At 34.0% G+C, this 23,629-nt stretch overlaps 1 protein-coding gene across 1 annotated transcript in view; it reads left to right on the forward strand.

Moving 5' to 3' along the window:
* The window catches only part of LOC108759859 (uncharacterized), a 171,815-nt gene that overhangs the window by 124,718 nt on the left and 23,468 nt on the right, over positions 1 to 23,629 (forward strand). Inside the window, exon 7 of the mRNA XM_018505520.1 lies at positions 21,837 to 21,854. Within this exon, the coding sequence (XP_018361022.1) occupies positions 21,837 to 21,854 (18 nt within the window). The remainder of the gene's footprint in view (positions 1 to 21,836; positions 21,855 to 23,629) is intronic.

The raw sequence follows: 23,629 nt of genomic DNA on the forward strand, positions 1-23,629 counted from the left end.
GTAATGAAAAATGGGGAGTTCCATTTAAAAAATTCAAAGTGACCTTGCCCTGACCTTGACAACGCCACCCAAAATCAAACCAATGGCACCATTTTATGTCCCCCTCAAAGTCCTAAAACTTTTGTCTGAAACATTTTTCCTTAAAATGCACTGTTCAAGAGATATTTGAGGTGATAGATTAAAATGGGACACCCTGTATAAATATACTTCTTCTATGAAATAATGAAGCAGCCTCGTGTCCCTTCACCTGTTACATATCTATTGCATATTGAAAGAATATTTTTACATATCCTTATACGTATGTTATCTGAAGATTACATTTCTGCGAGAAATTGAGCTTTTCTAAGCACTGATATGCTATAAATTCATTATGTAGGTATATACATGACGTTGTATGCAAGGCCTGGCACTACGAACCTATCTCACGTATTTGTACGAATTTGCAGACAATCTACTCAAAGTAGATCACGGTGTTCTTTGGCACGTAGTTGCACCATCTTATCTTATCTACTCGATTTTTCCCAGCACAGCGCGTATAAATCTTCCAGTGAGAGGAGTTTCATTCAAAGGACCGCTTTATCCCAGCCTTAAGGTGCCGACGAACCCTAAACTCGATGTATAAACCCGCAAGCACCGAGAACGTATTTTACGCGCGGAACGTGACCGTGAATTCACGAGCGGTCGCATGTTTGCGGAAGTTAACTTGCGCGAGATACATACACGGAATAAAAAGAAACCCGTAATTGCATCGTATTGCGCACGTAGAGGTTTCCTTGTGCTTTGATGGGCAATTTTAAGAGTCACGTGTTGCGATTCCATATGATAATAATAATATAACAGTAAACTACTATGAATCATCAAGGAAAATGGAAAACTATATAACGTTTTATGGGATTGTTATGTACATAAAAATATAGGATGTTTCAGACACGAATTATTTAAAAAAGAGACGTATATACCGAAGGAATAGATTTTTAGTAGAACATATTAAATTAAAGAAAATTAGCTCTGAATGCAATTTTTATCTCTTCTTAGATAATCAATTTTATATTGAAACATTAATAACATCATTGAAACGTATTTTATTTCAACGGACATTGATTAAGAATTTGATTGAGGCTATATTTTCAGTAATCTGGTACAATGCTCAACACGGGAAGTATTTCACCGCGAGAAAAAAAGGACTGGTGGAGACATTCTCTAGCAGCTGATGCATTATCCACGACAGATAGCGTCATGGCAAACGTCGATACCTTTTCACGAACTAAGTCGCGTATTTTCTCTTTTCTTCTTTTGCCAGCTCTCACCATCTCTTCTTTCACTTTTTTCCTATTCCGGTTGGAGGAGAGAAAAAGAAGTCGGTATTTTTCGAGTGTGCCAATTTAATTGATGCCAATTTTCATCCAAAACATCGTACAGTTTCAAAGTTTCAAGATCGCAATAAAGATAATTTTGATACAAATAATACAAATTTTGATACAAATAATACAAATTTTGATATAACTAGAAATAAAGAGCAGACTTTCAAAATGCATTTTGTCCAAAATATCATTTTTTTAGTTAGAGATGCCTAGTACTCAATAATAAAAGACACATATTATAAACTACTTTGGAATGTTCAAAAAGCATTTTTTCAGCAAATTTATATATCGAAAAAATCTAGACACTTGATGCGTGTTATGTACTTTAATTAGAGACAAATAGAATGTATTTGTTTAATATTATTATTAAAAATTGTTTAGCAATTTTGTTCAACATTTTACATCTTACTGATTGGCAAATTGTTATTTTCTGTAAGACGAATGATTGCCTTGTGGTTTTTTTCTCGTTTTCTGATTAAAAATTATAAATTTTTGATAAAACACATTTTGAAGTCCGCTCTTCAAATATCGAAAATCTTAAACATAATTAAACTTAACTTCATAACTAAAATTTAATTGTCGTCGTGCGCGCGCGCTTCTTGTTAATTAAAAAATTGATCTTAAAATAAATTATCTTGAAGAAATAATATTTAATTCACGCTAAAGTTTATTTTAACATTTTAAAGGCTGCGTTGATTGAAAAAGGGAAGAAATAATTAATAATAGATATAATTCATATTAAAATCAATTTATAAATAATAAAATATTCAATCATATTGAAATTAATTTCCAAGCAAACTTTGGATATAACAAACTAAACATGAAACAGTTTCACAGATTAGTTAAACTTTGTTTTGTACAGTAAACGCTACGTAAGCATAAATTTACGTAGAACAAGGGTTAGCAGTCTAAACATGAAAATGATTCCATAGATATTGCTAAAATTAAAATTAATAGAGATATTGTTCTATAACGTTATTATTTTTAAATACACTTTTTATCAAAAAAAGATATAATTTCAGAGTAAATATAATACGTAATTGCTTTGTCTGTAAGTTGTTAAAAAATAAGTACAATTTTGTGTAAATCCTTGAGATGAATAGAAAAATATTGCGTATATACAAACTGAAATTGAAGACACGCTCGTAAGAAGGATCGAGTCGTCAAAGCTCAAGAAATTGAGTGGAATGCTGTCATGAATTAACCATTTCACGTATATGTTATATATATGTAGCGAAATGGTTTAACATCAAGATAGCTTCTTTTGAAGAAATACGGAACCTGAGAGATGTTATGTTCTATCAAGCCAGACTGGCAACCTTTGATAAAGTGTAAAAAATGGGTCAAAACCGTCAATGCATACTATATTGACTATATGTGTATTATGGTGTACATGAGGTTTTTATTGGACATATGTCCGCAAACACGGAAAAAATTTTATAAAAATTGTAGCAGAACAGCGTTAAAATCGCTCGTGTCGAACATGTATATTGGACATACATCTAAGATAAACTCTCGTTCGTGCGATCGAATCAAATTTTGGAACGTAAAGTCTCGTGGAATACGATAGAAAAATACGACATCTCAAGAACGCCGAGTAATATCTGCGCGTTGGATTTTTCAGATCCTTCGCCTGTCGCCCTTTTAATGCAGCCGTCAATCTCCCGCGTCCTCATCCTGACCAGAATTCCAACCTGTGCGAGGTCTTCCCACCGAATATCATGCGTCAAAAGCCACTTTTAACGTAAAAAAAAACCGAAGACAGAGAATGCGGAGAACGCAGAATGCGCACAATACTGAAATTCATTCTATGTTTTGCTTTACTTATTATTTTTATCGTGCACGATATATATCTCCCAACTTGTCTTCGAAAACACCACAAATTAAAAAATAATTTTTTAAATGTGTGTATTGTAATTTCGATTCAGTTTAAATTTTATCCGTTAAAATGCAATATGCAAAATTGCAAAAATAATCATAGTGCTTTTGTAAATCGAAATTCAGGCATTTTGTGCTACACATTAATCATGTTTGAGATTTTTTAATTTTTTTTTTAGTTCAAAGGAGATACAATGCATTGAAACCATTTTTAAATAAATAACATAGCTTATGGAATATTTATACAAACTGCTATTAAGCATACCTTTCTGTTTATAAATATAACTGACGAATGCTCATCCGTGCGCTGGTCTTTTCTAGCAAAATCTGATTATACATCTTGTTTCGCAAATTTTTCATTACCAACATGAAATATTCTAACAATAAAGTCTCAACTCTCTGTGAATTTACATTCCGTTTTCGATATTTACAACTATTCCAGCTCTGTGAAACATACTTATTATACACGGATATATGTGTTGACCGATTTTTATAATAATGTTAGGACAAAATAGGGCGAATTGTAAATAGACAGTTTTATGCGGAAATGAGAGGCCGGCTCACAAAAGTAGAAAATATCAATTACACATACATGTAAATCGGCAAGCTGAACCCCTATATTAAAAGGGTGATTGAAATAACATTCAAAATTGCATGCCATTCAGAGACGAAAATGGCAATTCAGTTTCAACAAACAGATCATTTAGCTCAACATAAAAACCAATCAAGCTTCGCGTTCATGCCCATTTATTAGACTATTATTTCGATATATTTTTAACTTGACAAATGTTTGCATTAAAAAAAATTTTTACAGCTACGTGTTTGTTATTTGGTGTATTGCATTAAAATATCTTGGAAAACTCAAAAACGATATTTATTTCAATTTTAAAACGCTTATTCGGTTAAAATGGATCTTGTTGTCTAATAATATTTTTTTTATAAATTTCACAATTTCCAGTTCAAACAATCGACGCGCAATTTGTCCAAGACCCACTTTGACAGATTAGGCATTTTTATTTGTGTTTTATAAGAAAATATTTAATATTTTGAAGCGAAACGCATATTCTTCGTATTTTGAAAGAATATAATAACCGCGCCACGCAGTATGTCTTTCAATTTAACTTTTCAACTTAATTCATTCGAAAATATTATTCGGTGAGTTAATTCATTTTCTGTGTAAGATTCATCCTCTGCGTAATATTTTATGAGCTAAAGCATGTATATATCGTTCGGCGTTGATAACGTCACCGTCTTGTCGCCCATTTATTTCTATTTATCAAGCCGATTTAATTATGAATTCACTAGAGCCCGTTTATTTAAACGGAGACGCGTGTGCGAATAAACGCACGTGTATAGCACCGATGTCGATAATCCGCCGGGTCGGCAAAGCCGCGAAAAATATTCCGCCGGCGTTTCCGGGATTCGCACAGGGTATTCGGGACAATTTCAGGATATCCGCGGGATTCCCAGCTATCCCTGCGCCTTCCCGGGGCTCCCGGCGTACGTGTTACGGAAGCAAACAGGTCGCTTAACAAGCCGGAAGAACAATAAAAATGCGTCACCTCATTAACCGCTCCCAATTAGTCGCGGAGTAGCGTCGCACAGCGCTTAATGCAACGTGTACCGGGTGTTCCACAGAGTTGAGATGACATTATAAACATAGATTGTGAACCTCCTTTTATTTTTTTTCCACGTTACTATATTATCACAGGATTAATGATCTAATTCTCTCTACATCCCGCAGCGCATATAACTTGGTAAAATCTTCTTTTAAATAATTAACGTAAAAACTCTGTGCACGGTATTTAGAGGCGGTATTGTTTCTCTTTGGTTGCGTCATATATAAAATATCATGCGTGTTGAGAGATTAGAATTATACGGATCACACGTCGTCACCAAAATTATATCCATCTTTGTAGTCTCCTTTCAGTAATATAATAACATGACAATTTAATAATTATATGTTATAAAAGGAGACGAAATGTAGAATAGACGTTTATTATTTTGCAAAATGTATGAATCGAATTTCCCACGATTCGAATCGTGCTGAGTGCCTTGAGTAAGATCTTTGAAACGGGTAGGAAAGCCAAATCCGACCTCGTCGAGACGGAAATCGCAGTGAAACGCGAATATCGCAGTTACGAGAATTACGCGTGAATTGTTCGGCTCGGTTTCGAGTGCGCTTCAGCACGCCATTCAAGCAGGATCGCCCGTTCATTGTTCGTCCGTTAATCCTCTTCCCGCACTCCCCCATCGAGATCACGTGATTGCAGATTTTTAGCGAATCATGCGGCAAGCGCCGCGAAGTTTTAACAACCCATGTTTTTTTCGTCCCTGTCAAATTTAGTTAGTTACGTCTGTTTATTTTGATATGCATCTATCAGTTTCCATGCGCTTTGTTTATTTATTCATTATACTGCTTTTCAATTATAGATTTTTGGATATTTCGTATTTCGCCTTTCTCTTTTGTTTAGCGAATATTTAAAAGCAGGCTATCGTTTGTCGTAATTGTGGAAAGTTTAATTGATGCGCGCGCGTGTTCGGATTATTAAGTTATACGCCGAGAAAATTTCACGTAAAATTAGTTGGAAAAAATGAAGTTTTATATCGCTTTCGTCTTTTCTTATTTCATCCATTTAATTAGTTTTAACTTTATATAATTTAATAATATCTGATGCGTCAATATATTTGTTAATTTCAATTATTAGATTAATATTAAATATTATTTATTAATTTTATTCTGTTCGTATGCCACGCATGAAAATAAATTTAAAATGCCCTAAAAAGATTGATAAAAGTTGATAAATAGTAATTAATAAATACTTTAAGGTGGTTCTTTAGTAAATCGAGTTACCATAGAAAGTCTAATTTTGCAAAATTCTACGGTAGGTTAACGATGAAATAAAAGAGAAAATAAATATTGAAAATATAACTCTTCTCACGTATAACTTAGTGACAGATAAGGCTCGCAGACGCTTCTTTGATTAACTGCACACAAATCTTACCATAGATTTTTCTCAACAAAGAGGTTATATATATATAATAAATTAAATTACAATTTTAATAATCACAAAAAAGTAATAGGTCAACGGCCAATTCTGGAGAGATATTTATGTGCATAAACTTGCGTATAAATTTAACTTCGAAAAGTAAACATAATCTCATCTTGTTTTCGTTCGATGAGGATGCAGCTCTTGATTTAATATAGTATGTTCCATAGTATTTCATTAAAATATATCCACGTAGTTTTAATATTTTATCCAAATTATGCAGATACTTGTTTGTAATTTTGGTTGGACTCTGGTGAGGTACCCTAAATTTTCGGTACTTTACTAAAGAACCACCTTAATATATTTACGAAGCAATACATATATCAGTAAATCCCTACATAATAACGAAACCGTTATAAATAACATATATCAGTAAATCCCTACATAATAACGAAACTGTTATAAATAATATATATCAGTAAATCCCTACATAATAACAAAACTGTTATTTATAACATATATGTTATTTATAACAGTTTTGTTATTATGTAGGGATTTACTGATATATGTATCGCAAGCGTACAATATTTAATTCAGCGCCGAAAAATCGAGATAAAGGAACGGCATTATCTCTGCAAATGGAAATACAGTCTTAACGTGTCCTTCCTCCTTTTCCTCTCTCTTTCATCTCCTTCGTGCGTTCATTTCCTGCGGTTTGTGTAAATTAGGTTTGCTTGTTGCAGCAGGGTGCATAGTAACACAGTGTATTTTGTAGTACGAGACTTCCTCCTGCGGCTCAAAATAGTTTCATGTATTTCTCAGTCAGACGAATGACCGGAATAATTATTTGCAAATTAAACATGTACACAATTACGCTGCGTTATTCAAGATATTTTATTTTATTGCGGTTTGTATTGACATCGACAGAGAATTATGAGCGTTCTTTTATTATCTTTATTTCACTAATTGCGGAAATATATATAATCTATATCTAATTTATATTGATGCATAACAGAGATTATTAAATGTCTCGAATTTTTCAATTTTCAGATTATCAGATTTTTAAATTAATTTTTAGTGTTTCTAAATTTGAGAGTAATATAAAAGTGACTGAATTACATTTTATTGTTAGATGTTTTTATTTAAATTTCAATTTTTAACAGATAGCAATAAATTTATATTTTAACTTGGATTTATAAAGATATTTAGTTTTAATAATCATAAACAAGCTTTTTGTCTCTTTTGTCTAATTTCTAAATATCTCGATCCATTCAGTTAACCAGAGTTCTTTCTTTTATCTTATAAATTTAAATACACTTAATACTTGTTTTATATTGGTAGCCCAAAGATTTAACAATTCAAGAGACATGAGAGAGAATCCAAGATTTCAGCAAATGCGTCGTAATCGTTCTATTAAGAAAATGAATAAGAAAATGTAGTCGGGAGCTTTTGAAGTGGCCTGTAGACGTTAGCTCGCCCTCGCCAACCCCTTTAACGCCGGACATAAATATTAATAAGCGAGCGGTGAAATTCACGCTTATCGCGCTACCGTGAAGATTTACATGAGATAACACGACTTTCCTTTTGCGGCATGCGCGCAGGTGTGTCACCGTGTGTGTAAGTATGTGCGTGTATGCATGTATGTGTTTCCAGCTTCAGAAAACATGTCAACATTTACATACAAGGCCGGATAAGCGAGTCACGGAGATCGTTTTGCAGCTACGCCGACTTCTATCGGGCTTGATATCTGCCGAGCTTTATTACGCCACCCTCGGAGAATAAATGATGAAGACAGACGAGGAGTTGGGGGTTACTGGTTAAATGGTGCCGTGGGAGTGACACGCATTGATTGGCAGTGGGCGATACTTTTCTTATGAGTCAATATGATTTCTTTTTCTTCATAAAGCAGAAACGACATCGTTCGTTAATTTTGCATACATCTCAATTCTTGGAAAGACTCGCGCTTTTAGATCTCTACATTTCTGAACTTTAAATCCTTGAATTTAATAGAGATCAAGTTTATAATGTAACATGTAAATCCTTTGATTTTGGAATCTTTAGATTTTTGGAAGTTCGCGAGCTTGCGAACTTACGAGCTCTTTGTAAATCCTAGCACATTTGAATCCTTCTATAATTGGATGCATGAAGATAAAATGCTTTTAGATGTTATCAAGAACATATCTATCTGATTAAGAAATTTTTTAATCTGGAGTTTATAACTTTTTTTTTAAAGAAATGAAAAAATATAAAAACTCGTAAAACTTATTTATATATATATATATAGATCCAAAAAGATGTAATAATTTAAAAATTAAATGTCTAGACGATACTATTAGGGATTTAATTTTGGAAATTTAAATATATCAATAAATATTTTATTATTTTACGTGAGGTAATTTTCTCTTTCAATATGTACATATTTACGTGCAAATACACATACATATGCACGTGCATAGGTGTAGATGAGCGATAGCATTTACTCTACATTATTCAAATGATACGTTACTTTTTAACATTATCTATCAATAGACGCATCGCGTCAGGCGCTGGTTAATAATCTCGGCAGGTGAACGCGATTACCAGCTAAATTTTCGCTCGAACGGAAGTGGCACAATTAAGGGAGTTTTGTCTCGGGGGTTGGTTGGAGCCAAGTTCCGGAGTACCATTAGGTATATTAATGTGCTTCCCTAGTTCGGGTCGTTCCGGGGCCAAGCGCATTATACCCGCCCCGCGCTCATTTACAGCCGATGCAATCGGCCAAACAACGCTAGTTATTGTCGAGATTAAATGTAACTCAAAAAATTTTATTTCGCTAATATCCTCCTATTAAGTGCGGACATTCACGACTCTGTTCCTCCTTGCAGTTGTAGTTTCTACTCCAGCTTCTACTTCCTACACTCGGGATCCATTTGGTATTCTTTGCTTTGCGTTACATTCTCAGATTTCTAAATATACGGATAATCTACTTCTTAAATTTTGTTAAATGCTCCAATACTAAATGCTGCACTCCTCAGAAATTCTAATTTAAAAAACTTGATCTCTACCTCTCCGTTGGGTATTTTAATTCTTATACCGAAAAAGTTACGGTGGAAAAGTGAGGTATGATATTTAAATACTGCGTTCTACAAGAATTTTCTATAATTCACGTATTATATACATTATTTATATGCATATTACTTATTAATTGCATATTATACAAAGTTATTATTATTATGCAAACTTATTGCGATTTAAATTTTTCCAAAAAGATATTAACATAGAATCGTGAAATATATATTTATAAAGCTTATGTATTTTATTAATAGAAAATTGGAACATTTTACAAATAGAAAATACAAATTACTTCTTTCCTCTAAAATTATTATTATTCTTAAAATGTAAATTTATAAAAATTTAAAACATATTTAGTATATTTTTACGTTAAATTTTGTATTTAAAGAGTTTTTTCTCGTATGTCATGCTTTTAGTAGAAAGAATCGATGTTGAGGTCGGGTCGCGAATCGATCCGGAATGAGGAAGAGTTCTTATTATTCTGCGTCCGCGGAATATAAATCTGCATAGGAACACGCTCTCGCACGCGTGTGCGTGTCGACACTCGAAAATTATACTTGCAAACGCCGCAGGAGCGTAATTAACGTCGCCGGCACGCACCATTATCCTGCAGAGGTATCCTGCTGGTATATTATCGCGCGTTTTAAAAATTGTCGCCTACTTTATTAAGCGCAGTCGGCCGATATTTTTTCACTTCGACATTTAGGTGCTTTCCAAATGAGCAAAATGCATGAAACAGTTACCTTTATGCATCAATTCCTTTTATGTATCTATATGCATATTACATAAATTATTACATAAAATCAACAAAGTTTATTTTAATAAAAATTAACTGCATTGCAGTTAATTGAATATTAATTTTGTAATATAACTCATTTATTAATAATATATTTATTATTAATATTATATGCATGCGATTTTGTTATACGACAATCATATCATTATTTTATGATCGGTCGTGCGGGAAAATGACATATGCGCTAATTTTATATTTATTATCATGAAAGAGATTGTAAATGACATTTTACCAAAACAAAATTCAAACTTTAAAATCGATTTAAGGTATAAATAAATTTCAATCTATTTGCGTTATTTACATATAATTTCATGCATAAACTAATAAACTTGTTTTTCTCCTTTATTAACTTCCTTTGACTGCTAAAATTATTGCTTTGAACAGAGAACACTCCTAATTTGTTATAATTATGCAAAACTAAGGATAGTAGATCGCGCGATCGAGAATTCGATAATATTATGTTAGAACAAGCTATATATCGCTCGTGTATATGCGCATCTGAATGTGGTGCACGATAGCCCTTGGTGCACCGCAAACCGCGGCGTAACTTGGTAAACCCCCATCCTCTCTCTCGCCCACGTGTTAAACATTGATTACTGACATGCGTATAGTTAATATACCAATGTAATTCACGTGAATGTTCAAAGCCGCTATAGTTCCATGTTCGGAGTTGGAACAAACAGTGGTATGGCGGTGCTTCGTTTTAATCTCGTCATTATTTCTGAAACCAATGAAAAAAAAATTACATTTCTGATTATTGTACTCCTGGCAGGAAATGAAGTGAGAAGGGGGATCATCTCACAGTCAGCATAATTTTATTCTGGGTGCAGCCGTTTCCCAGATATAAAAGTCATCTCCCCTTTTTTCTAATAAAAATATACTATTTTATTTTACGTACATCGATTTTCCTTACCATCCCGCTGGTACGGAGAATATGAAAAATATGCAGACCGTATTGATAGTAACACAGTGGGCGGCACATGTCTCGTTACGAGAAAACGATAGTTGGAGAATTGAAAACGAGATTTCCCAGGAAACGCTATTGTCTTGCACTAAGGTCTCTTATAATCCTTGTTAATAAATCCTCTTGTTATACCTTACCATCCTTTGTTCTATTCGTCATAATGAATCCATAGACTGTATAATACATCCGCGTACGCTCGTGTAAAAAGAGAACGTACCGAATATGGCAGAGTATAGTGATGTTTAATAACTCGTAGTTTATTTTTCGCTACTTTACTATATGCGGATAGAACAAGTTTTACTACGGTACCGTATAGTCTACCGGTATCACCCATACGTTCCCGCAAATCCCCGAAGGGCCATCGGATCGCGAAGGTAACGACCGAGCGCAAGAGTCCTCTGGAAGAGAGAACGGGGATAGCGCGATCACCGAAAGGGTGGATCTCTCTCTCTCCCTCTCTCTCTCTCTCTCTCTCTCTCTCTCTCTCTCCCCCCCCCCCTCTCTCTCTAAAAACCCTCCCTCCCTCTCTCTCTTTCTCTGCAGTGCACGAACGAGCCGAAGAGTGGTGGACGACAAAGGGCGGACTCGTCCGCACTGGAAGAGACAACAGGAATCGAGACGCGGGCGCGATTCGCGCGAATATCGCCGTAGTCTGTTTTCGAGCTGAGTTCAGCGCGAACGTGATTTTCGAGCACTCAAGCGAAGTGGAGAATGGTGTCCGCAGCACGTGCCTGCGGGCTAATCCGCCATCGTCGTTCCCGGCTGACTCCATTTCGCTGTACGTTCTGCCGGTTCCGGCGGTTTAGCCCGGGAACTGGCACGTTCTTTTTATTCCGCCAAGTGTTTTACCTCTCCTCGGACTAATTCCGGATTGTACCGCCATCTCTCTGACTGCAATTTCCGCAATATCACCGAAATTTTTCGACCAATATTAACGTTCTTCACACCGCCGTGGCCGTTTTGTAGTGCATATTTTCAGCTGGATCTCTAATAATACAAATATATCACGACCTGTCTTTCGAAAGAATCGTCGATAAAAACTAGGTATACTCTAAAAAATACCGGTGTGAATTCAATTTACAGTGTCTATATAATTCTCACCGTGTTGGTGTTTAATATTAACACCATTATGATATGGATTTATATATTTATACCTCTGGTGTTTATGTCAACAAAACCCATGGTGTTAAATCCATATCATGTTGGTGTTATATTTCATCACACAGTGAAAATTATATGGGCACCGCATGTTAAATTTACACCGATTTTCGTTTCAATGAACAAATTTTTTTAAATTATCATTCTTCCGGAAAGAATATGAGATCCTCGCTTCTTGAAATTGAAAAAAGGAACGGAGAGAAGAATTTTTTATCGCCGACAGAAAATTGTCTCGAAAAGATGTTTATAAATTGTTAAAAGGTATACTCCTGAAAATTGACTTATTTTACAAAACCTGCTTTAATTAGCGGTGGGAACCATTCGCGCGCGAGATTTCCTTATAAATAAAAGCTCACCGTCTGCGGAGTAGTCGGTACTCTCGCTGAACGCCCGAATGCGCGCGAAACGCTCGCGGCGGAAGCAGCGCTCGTCGTGCGAGCGACGCGCTTAATCAAGCGCGAATACTAAATCAACGTTGGGAAAATTCTCCATGGCTAAGCCGTGGTCCGATCTGGTTGATTTGAAGCGGTTCGGCATGGCGCGACCCATTCAGAGCACTCGTTCATTGTGCGCGCTCGGTAACCTTCGTCTGGCAGCGCGGTACACAAGAGAGCCCCGCACAAACAGGGCTTGTCTGCTGCCGCCGCCGGTGAAACACCGAAGAGCATATTTGTGGAGCAGTCGAGCGGATTCTATCAACATTTCAGCATCGTTAGCGTTCAATTACACGATTATCGAGTGCCTCGGACCACCCACGTGATCGTCGGACCGTGCGCGTGTCCCTGGCCTTCTCATGCGGGGCACGCGAGGGGATTATCCTGATGTTGAGTCGCCTTCCTGATGTTGACTACTATCGATCATTGAGAAGCTATTCTCTTCATTCGATTGGCTCGCTTGAACGAAGAGTTCCCTTGTGTGATATCGGACGGAAAAATAATTAAGAAGAGAATGGCAAAGCAAGCACATTGATCTTTAAATAACTGGACCTTGTACGGCTTAGTACACCCAATGTAATTTACTCGCTGTGTTGTAGGAATTACACAGTAAATTTAACAGATAGCATTAGTGATGCTCGTTTCAACCAATGTAGATTAACTTTGATTCAACTTCATTCTTAGAACTAGAAAAAGATGGAGAATTAATTAAACGGAGATTAAAACTAAACTACATTGATAAAAAGGGGTATAAACAAGTTGTCTCGATTGTATCAGCAGTTTATTGTTCCGTTTTTGTTCTTATTATTATTGTCAGTAAAACAAAATGCAAAAAGTCGTGATCGTGGTGTAATATTTTATAGACAAGTCATTGCGTTCTATAATTCTCAATAGATTATAGTTATTATTAATTTTCGTACTTTATTTTGTAGCTCTTCTCATTTACAACACTGCATTTAGTTTATATTTTAGTTTATATTATATCACGTTTTATTTATAACCAAAGAGAAGATAAACTCTTCGTAAGATAGAACCAATATGGCCAACTTAGGCATACTGAATATACACACACTGATTATAATATTTTTTTGATACTTTTGTTATTCAGACTATGAATTCCAATTCATCTACTAAACATCATGGAAATAAGTAGATAAGTAAATTATTCGAAAAATAGTTTTTTATATATTCTTACATGTCAACAAAACATGTCAGTATATTGGGTCATTTTATTATTTGTTTTTTTGATATTTTGTTTATGAAAAAGAGGGAAAAATATGATCCAATATGATTGCTAAACATGGAATCCTCAGAGAATGTTATATTTTGGCTGTACTTAGCAAATTTGTGACGTTTTATATGTATATAGATTTATAAAAAGTAAACATTCACAAGTAACATTTTATTTGTGTTATTTCATGGGACGTGTCAAAAACGTTGCATTTTCGCCTTAAATATGCTTTTTTGAAGATCATAAAAGAAACGTTTCGTGACGTGAAAATAACGTTTTGTGTAAAATATTTTCTTTACAACTTATAAAAACATTGCCTGGATGTTATATATACAATATTTCTGAAGTCCTGTTTATTCATTTCGCCACCCATGAATAGTACGCAGTCCCGCTACTAGATGGAAGAAGCGGTGTCACCTTTTCTCGTAATTAAAATCCATCCATGAATAAAAGGCACATTATAAAATTTTAATTTCTGTTCTAATGAAATGATTTTTTATTTTTAACCTTCCCCTTACTCTTTCCAATTCTTTGATTTGTAAGGAGTCTTGATTAGTTTGATTTATTAACGGAAATGATTTTTTAAGACAATTAAGTTTCCTTATGAATAAAGAGGGCTCGCCTAGAAAGTTAGAAAATTATTTTACAATTACAACATTATCTTGAAGAAAAACTTTCTTTTATATATTTTTTCAAGTAAATTTTAAAATTGCTTTAAACAAAAGTTTAAACTGTCCAAATTCACGTTACAAAAATGTTACAATTTGAGTTGTAAATTAAACGTAAATCAAGCGAATCATTTCTTGTTCCTGAAACGTTACAGAAATATTTCTGGAACTAAAACTACAACGTCCCTAATATCGCAGGCAAATTTTACAAATGTCGCAGAAACGTTGCAAATGTGACGTCACATATGTAAAGTAATCGACTTAGGACATTTCTGGTCCCTGGGATGTTATCAAAACGTTTATGCGACAAAACGCAAAACGTTGCATGGTTTTTATAACGCACGTTATAAAAATGTTGTTGCAACGTAATTTTGTTTAGAGGGCTAAGCGTTACTTTTTCTTAAAATCTCCATTGCACTCATGTAAATATTTGAAAATGTCATATATTGTTTTAATGTTTAGAAATGTTTCTTCTTTTGAATATCTGACCATCAGTTTTTAATTTTGGATTCATTGTCAGCAAAAAAATTTTTTTTAAATATCACAAAACTTAGATATAGACCATATAAAATCCAGTTACCTTCATATACTCAAACAAAGGATGTGATAAGAGAAAACAGAAAACAGATATCGTCTTGTGTCATTGGACACCTAGTTATTGCAAGGGTAATATCAAAATGTAGTAGCGGTCAACGGACTGCTGGAGCTTTTATTGAAATTCTTGAAAGGGACTCTGAAAAGAATTCCTTTCTCTCCCGGACTCGAATTATCCGGAACGTCGCACCTACGGAATGAGTTCAGTGTGTTCGGCGCTACGTAATTTGGCGTATTGCAAAAACAAGCAAAATTTCGCAAAAGTGAATAAGTAGGTGAATAAAGTGTATTCGAAAATTCCAAGAGAGAATTGTAATTATATAAATAGATTATAAACTCTAACATCAACTTTGTAATATATACGATCATCTTGTAATGCGCCATTCTTTCCGTTATCGATCTAATATTTTAAATTTAAAGTAATTTATATATATACTAATAACGGTCACTTGTTATATTAAATATATCAAAAAATGTATAATTTAATATTTATTTAACAAAATCTTTATTAAATTATTAGATCAAACGATATATTTTATATCCTCAAATAGAAAAGAGGATAGTTTAATTATAAATGAATATTGAACAAAGAACTAAAATAGAGAAAAATTCAATTAGGAAGCAATTTTTTTTATTCCGTTCAGATTCTTATTTCCGGTTCCATGTCGCTTTGATCTCTTGTATCTGTCATCCTTTGTCAAGATTTTTCTCGGCTGTTCTTTTGTCCGATAACGGTTACGATAACGAGACAATGCTTTTCTTAAAACATGAGAATCAAGGAAAAACGTGAAGTCATAAATTGACTTCGCAAATAATGAAAACAGCCAAATAGTCAAGTGTATATTGGATTAAAAGTATTAAATTGCAGCTAAAATTAAATTTTGAATTATATTGTGATAAATTTTGAATATATTATGATATATTTTGCATTATATTATGAAATGCATTTGCACAATTATCATCTCATTCTGCACATCTTCATACACTGCATTACACTACATTAATACTACATTTGCATTATATTATTGCAATTTACTTTAATAATCATGAAACCGTAAGATTTTCATGCATCGGTTATGCCGTTATGATGACTCCATATAGTCCTTTGTTTAATTCTAACGCATCAATTCATCAGATATACCATTTTACACAACGATTATTATCATTATCGTCATCATCATTGCTGCTGTCATTATCATCCTTACAATATCATTCCATGAACGGATCGAAGATCACGATGTCACGGCCAGACGATGCGCGTCATGCGAAATTGAATATCGATTAATCGCCCTCAAGATTCGCTAATGTTGCGCCGGAAGTTAATTAAGCTGCGGTAATTGCGATCTCTCTTCAACGATACTCAGTTGGCTTTCCATATCGCCTTAACGCTATCAAATTGCATCATTAATTCCTCACATTATCTAAAATTAGGATTAATATTCATTGTTGTACGATCTTATTTAGAAAAATACACATTTTGTCACTTTTTTTCTAAGACTAAAAGACTCCTATTATTAGAATTTAAGTTAACTATAGATTTCACACATTACTACAGTTCTTTGTCCATATACTTAGATTCTCAAAATCTTAATCCTTAAACACCTTTTTCTTTTTCCAATGTTTTTTCGATGCTTTTTTTATTGCTTATAACTTTTTTATCAATCAAAGTGTCATAAAGATCGCGATGTGAATATACAACTGTAATGAACATCTATACGGTATGAGCTGGTTTGCATATATCGGTGTGAATTTTATGTACATGTCCAATTATATAAATTACGCGTCGAAATATTTTCAGTCTTGAAACGTAATCCTAAACTGAATTAGGATAGTAATATCACAAATTAAATTAACAGCCAATTTAATAATATGTTAACAAGCATCTCAAAAGGATATTAATAATTTGATGTTATAATAAGCACCTTAAAAATCGAATAATTTATTTGTTAATATAACTAAGTCAGTTGTGTTTAGGGTTGCATTTCAAAATTGAAAATACTCATATTTCGGCGCATAGTTTGCACTGTTTGCAGAATTGGATATGACATAAAATTCACATATATTCAAGCATTAATTAAGATCTAACTCATATCGCAAAGGCTTTTATACTTAGTTATTTTATTAATAAAGATACATACATATGCTCGGTGTCTGACGTTTTGATTGAAAAAAATTGTTTACAATATGTTTATTATTATGAAAATTATAAATAATCGAATTGAGTTAGGTATGCCCAAGTGTATTGTTCCCATAGTGCGGCATTAAAGGATTAAATAAAAAATGACTATTATTGACATATAAATTATAAAAGTTAATATGCAAGGAATTAATACAACTATATCACATGTGGTAATTTTATAATTTTATCAAGATTTTGTTCTATTCGAAATAAAAGAAAATTGACGCCAACGCGCGATCTTGATCTCGTCTGTCGCTATTGAGTTTTCCCGACCTTTTTTCTCTCTGGCTTTCTCTTCGACTTCCGCCATTGTTCTTCGTGGCCTGTACGGCGTCGCGGCACCTTTCATCGACGCCCTTTTGTTCGCTCGCCAATAACGCTACGATAACGAGTCAATCGTATCATGGAGAATCGAAAGGTGTCAGCTCGGGAATTGCATTGTTGGGAATCGAGAAATCGATCGATAGTCAGGTAAACCGCTTTCCACCATTTTCTCCTCTTATAATGCACGAATTGTAAACAATTTGCGTAATTTCATGTGATTAATTGCAGATGCTTAAGAACTCAACGTTCATGAATACTAAACAGAAAATTTATATACAATGAAGTATACGGTTAACAAGTTCGGTGCAAGATAGTGTCTATTATAATTCACAATGTATTTAGAATATTTAAAAAAATTTGTCTTAAAAGTTGAATAAACATCTGTTATTTTACGTTATTTCGATCGTTACTTTTATGTTATCCCTTTCTACGGAATTAAAAAGAAGATTTAATTTCGGATATTAAATCCGGAGATTTCGAACTAATTTAGAATTAATACTGCGAACAGAAATTCTGTTTGAATATCCCAAACACAACATGCAACGTTCGCAAAGGAAAATATTTATTTAAATAAATACGTACATATGAAAATGTATAGGTACAAACACGAGCACGCGTCCGTTTTCTGCGTTTATCATCTCATGGAGGAATATTCAGTTCACCGCAAATACGCTTTCTGTTGTCAACTGGCGAAATAGCACGAATAGTGTGAATAACGGTGATAATTTTGGCGAGAGAAATTAGTGAACGGGAAAGAGAGAGAAAATAGGGAATGGAGGGGAGGAGGTACAGTTAGCAAATGGCTACCATAAAGGCGTGCTAATGGTTTAACGTTTATTCGCAAAAATACTGCATGCTTTTATCGGCATGCATTTCCTTTTCCCTTTACTCGACCTTCCCTTTTCAATGTGATGCGCGTGGATCACACTTTATAAATAATTTCTGTAATAAATGCAATTTTGAATTTGCGAACATGCACCACTGATAATTGTTACGAGGGCACATCGCATTAATAACTATAATAATGATAATAACAATAGCAGCCACCGAGCGCAGAACTTGTGTAATTGTAGAGCTGTTAATAAATTAATTTCTAAAAAATAGTAATATAACTAAATAATAGTAATGAACAATATAACTTTGAAATATGTTACTTAAATGAGATACTGGCACGTTAATATCAACAAATTGAAATAACAGTAATAAACATTATAACTTTGAAATATGTTACTTAAATGAGATACTGGCACGTTAATATCAACAAATTGATGAGAAGTAACAGTAATAAACAATATAACTTTGAAATATGTTACTTAAATGAGATACTGGCACGTTAATATCAACAAATTGATGAGAGAAAAGTAACGTTAAAAACTGGAATAAATCATTCGAGTAAAATAATGAAATATAAATGCTAAAGTCATTTCGTAAAAAAGCTATATTTATATTGTAATGTACTCTTAAAATTAAATAAAAAACCATATATGAAAACAAATTTACGGATTATCTGAAAAAAGCAAAACAGTGTTGTTTAAAAAACATCATTAAATAAAATAACATAGCTATTTTGTTCCTGAACGTTATTTTCCATATTTACTAATTAATCACGTACTAATAGTTCAGACTCTCATTAGTTCTTCTATTACCATCGCGAAAGTTATATTTTTAAATTAATTTTTCTTGCAATCGTATTTTGTTTTTCTTCTTACAATCATATTTTGTTTTTATATTATTTCCGATTTATTCGTGACTTTTTATTATCTTGTATGCACGTTTGAACATATTCGAACAATTGTCGCTGCATGTAATATTTGCTAAATTTGTCAAACAGTAAACGATTTGATAAAAATGGAACAGGAGCAAATGTCGGTACGTGATCGACGAAAAGTCGTCAGTCGACAACGAACGAATAACTGAATAAATAAAAAAGAAAGAGCAGAATGCCAAACTATAGGCATTTTAAATAACAAAGGGTTGGTGCCCGACATCCTAATTGCGGAGCCATTTTTTTTTTTCGATACATGCGGCCGTTTAGGACGATGTCCTTTTTATTCTGCAGCACGCGTGTTTCGGACGTGCCTCTACTTTTCGATTTTCATGCGTGATCGATTTTCGGCCATTCCGCCAACTATTTTTCCAATGTGACGCGCTGTGACGCGTTGTGAAAACGTTCGGCGACGAATGCCGTTCACGCATCGCTATTCACAATCACGGCTCCAGTGAAACGATAAAAGTTTATAATTATTCTTGAACGCAATTTTCAACCATTTTACTTTTAATTGCATTACATAGAGAAGTGGATCGATGAGCAAAAGCGCAAGGTGGGCTTTCTATAATTCATGTGCAAATAAAAAAAAATATCGTTTGCGTACAAACGTGTGTCAGCATAATTATTCAGCACGCGTATTATGTATATAGAGTACCGTAAAACATAAGAATTAGCGATAAAGAAAAATATTCGTTAATAGTTGATTTGTTCGCTCACACACAGATGAAACATCATAAATAAGAGAAGACCAAAGGCGTATTATTAAAACATTTCCGTATTTATTTAGACAATAAAGGTTACTTCCGTAGTTAAGCGTTTTTATTATTGACTAATTAACTTTCAGTATTAACACCGACAAATATAAAATGAAGGCGGCAATATAGCGTTTGTTATCTCTAAGGTGTGTCTTTATCTTTTATTTGTTTTCCCTGGAAGCATTTTCACCGCTTAACATTGCGTTATCAGACGAAAGGATTACCCTGTAATATATATTTGGGCGTTTAAAAGCAACGATATACATAAAATTGGTAACATTGCGGATAAAATAAGAAACTATAACAAAATGCGGCGAAAAAAAGTCGTAAATACATTAATGCAACGTGTTTTAAATTATGTACATTTTCTCTCTCTCTCTCTCTCTCTCTCTCTCTCTCCTTTTTTTTGCTTAAATTAGCGTCTGACATTTGAATCTAAGTAAATTAATCTCAAAGTTCATTAATACTGACATATTTGAATTCCAATATTTTTGAAAAGAAACACGTTAATAAAGTAGCACATTTATGTATCGCCATACTGACGATACCATCGAAGTAATTGGCAATCTCCCATTAGAACGCAACCATTTTATCAAATGTTTCGTAGCGGGAAGTTTCGTCGTTTCGTCCTTTTTGCCACGAGAAATCGCACGTTTAAACTGCAGCTAATGGAGCATTTATTGACCGAAACGCTCCTCGTAGGACGAATTCGATTAAAGTTCGACGCGATTCGATTACCAGGAGATTCGTTTTGCCAGCTCTCTGCTGGCATCGTGTCTGAAAATCTTCGGAACCTCCGTCGGAAAACCTCGAAAAGTCACGTGGATATATTCATGCGATCGTAGAAATGTAATTTATGACGCCTGTGGCGTGTATAAAATCGATTATTGCAAAAATGTTGAAGATTGTACACCAGTTTTTTTTTTATAAAACAGTACATTTTCTGTATAAAAAATACATTTTCTGTTATCAAAAGACTAATAGGTGTTTTTTATTTTTACTGGAATTTTAATCACAATTTTTCTACGAGGAATTTGCGTTTTGCAAATAAAATTGTTATATATATGTATAAGAGGATCTCGGACAATTAAAAAAATTATTGTTATACAAAGCAAATTTATTTCTTCCTTTAAATTCTCATTTCATTTCAATGAAATGTAAAAAAATATCCGTATTATTTTCTTATTCACTTTTTTATGTCACACAATTTAATAGATATACTTAATGAAATACGTTGAATTACGAAATTGAAATTTATATCATACAAGTTAATGGTAAATGTTATTTAGTTCTCTTTTGGAGGACCCTGTAGTTCAAATTACACGCTCTGGTAATCGTCAATCGATTCGCCATTCGTACCCAATCACCGCAATATATAGATCGCGAAATAACATTCGAATATTTCGGTCGACGCGAATTTGTAAATGTTTTTCACGCTTGCATTTCATCTTTTATATTGCGTGATCATTAGTAAACAATATTATATCAATTTAATTGTCACTTGTGCGTTTATACAAAATCACAAAGTTAAATATTTCATCCTGTGGTGTTTATTGCTTTAAATAAACAATTAATATATAATAATATGAAGTCATTCTGAATGAAAAAATTACATAATATTAAATAATAATATGTTTGTTGTCGATTATTTGTCTAATATAAATTGTTTTTATTATGTGTTTCAGGGACTACTACTATGACAGGTGAATGTCTCGCAAACTTTACTCCAATAAGCAAGTATCATAATATTAATTTACTTTAATGCGATGCCATGCATTGCTGTTGTAAAGATAAACTGCAATTTAAAGCAGTAATTTAATAAATAGCATAAATAATAAATAGTATAAGTATAAAATCCCTGTCTAAGGCTTGGTTTTTCAGTTTCTGGTTAACTTATGATTAGACTTAATTTGATAATAATGTAAAAAGTATATTTTTCTAGCTGTAGTTAATCACAAATGCTTTTGTGGTAAGTAATTTCTAAAATTACTACTACAAAACCATCTAGTTAAATAATTAATCATAGCTAGAAAAACACAATTTTTACGTTATCAAGTAGAGAGGTTAAATTTAAATTATAAGTTAATTTAAAAAATGAGAATAAATCTAATTAAATAAGAGAAATTTCTGTGTTACTCTCAAAGCGGATCTTAGTGCTTAAATATTTCCGTGTGAATTTATATACATATTTAACTATAAACTGTGCTCCGAAATCTTTTTCGATTTTGAAACGTATTCATAGGCAGAACCAGAGTAATGATATTACTTATTAAATTTACAAGCAAAATGATTCAAAAATGAGAATTGATAATTTAAGAATTTAAAAATGAGAAACCGAGCTATTTAGAGCTTTTCAAAACTCATACATTTCTTCCGCATTCCAATTCGCAATGTTTTTCCTACTTTCTTTCCAATTTTAACAAAAAGCTTTAGATTTTTCTCATTAGTAGCCATATAGGCGAAACACGTTTACGCTTCTTTGTCTTTGATCTCCTCAACACGTGCTCGGCTAATTCATGCGAGCCGACAATAAGCAGCGTCCGGACGTACGCGTTTCGCGCGAATTGCATGTCCAAAGCCCGCTACCGCGCGAATGTAAACGCATTCGAACAAAATAAGGGAAGAGAAACAAACACGGCGCTATGGACCTCGGACTGCAGCACGGTGGTCGCTAAAAAAAAAAAAAAAGAAGAGTTCGCCGCGCTCGGCGGAATGCGTCCCGTGGTGCATTCATATTTTGCCCTTTTTAATCGCGCGTGCTTCAGACGCGGAACGGGGCGAGACTTTTATTGCAGCGTCCACCGACACGATGCGACACGGCCAGCGCGCTCCGCTCCGCTCAGCTCGGCGCGACGCGACGCGACGCGTCGCGCCGTGTGTTCTCCATGCCGGTCACGGAAACGCCTCTGAATAGTCACAATTAAAACGAAAGCGAAGACGCGATGCGATACCGTATGTTGACGTTAGCGAAGTTGCATTTCTCTCTTTCTCTTTAAGTTCTATTTGCCTTTTTTAACCCTCAACGGGGAGAGACCAAGCGAGATAAACGCAATGGTCGTTGATGCACGTGCATCATTTCGCATCGAGAGACGCGGCGGGACACTCAGTGACGCATTTTGCAGAGTCGTTCTTTTATTATTGCTCATTTAGCTGCACTATGTCGAGAAAGAAAAGGGAAAAGAAAGCCGTGCCAGTTTATTGTAGTTTTCAAGAGAAATATTCAGAATACGAAGCACAGGACTGTAATAATAGAAGCGGATTGACGCGCGGATGAGAAGAGAATTCATAATTCGAAATCTCGAATCTATCACGAGGATTCGCGAGTGACGCACCGCACGCATGGGACAATTGGATTAACACGTGGCTACAGAGCAGCTATAATGCCCATACCTGGTGGATATTGGGTTAATTAGAGAAGCCTGTCCCTGGAGATTCACCATCAGACGACACACACAATGAATTATTAGAATCAAGATTC

The sequence above is a fragment of the Trachymyrmex cornetzi genome, unplaced genomic scaffold (assembly GCF_001594075.2).
Source record: "Trachymyrmex cornetzi isolate Tcor2-1 unplaced genomic scaffold, Tcor1.1 scaffold21, whole genome shotgun sequence".
Classification (NCBI taxonomy): Eukaryota; Metazoa; Arthropoda; class Insecta; order Hymenoptera; family Formicidae; genus Trachymyrmex; species Trachymyrmex cornetzi.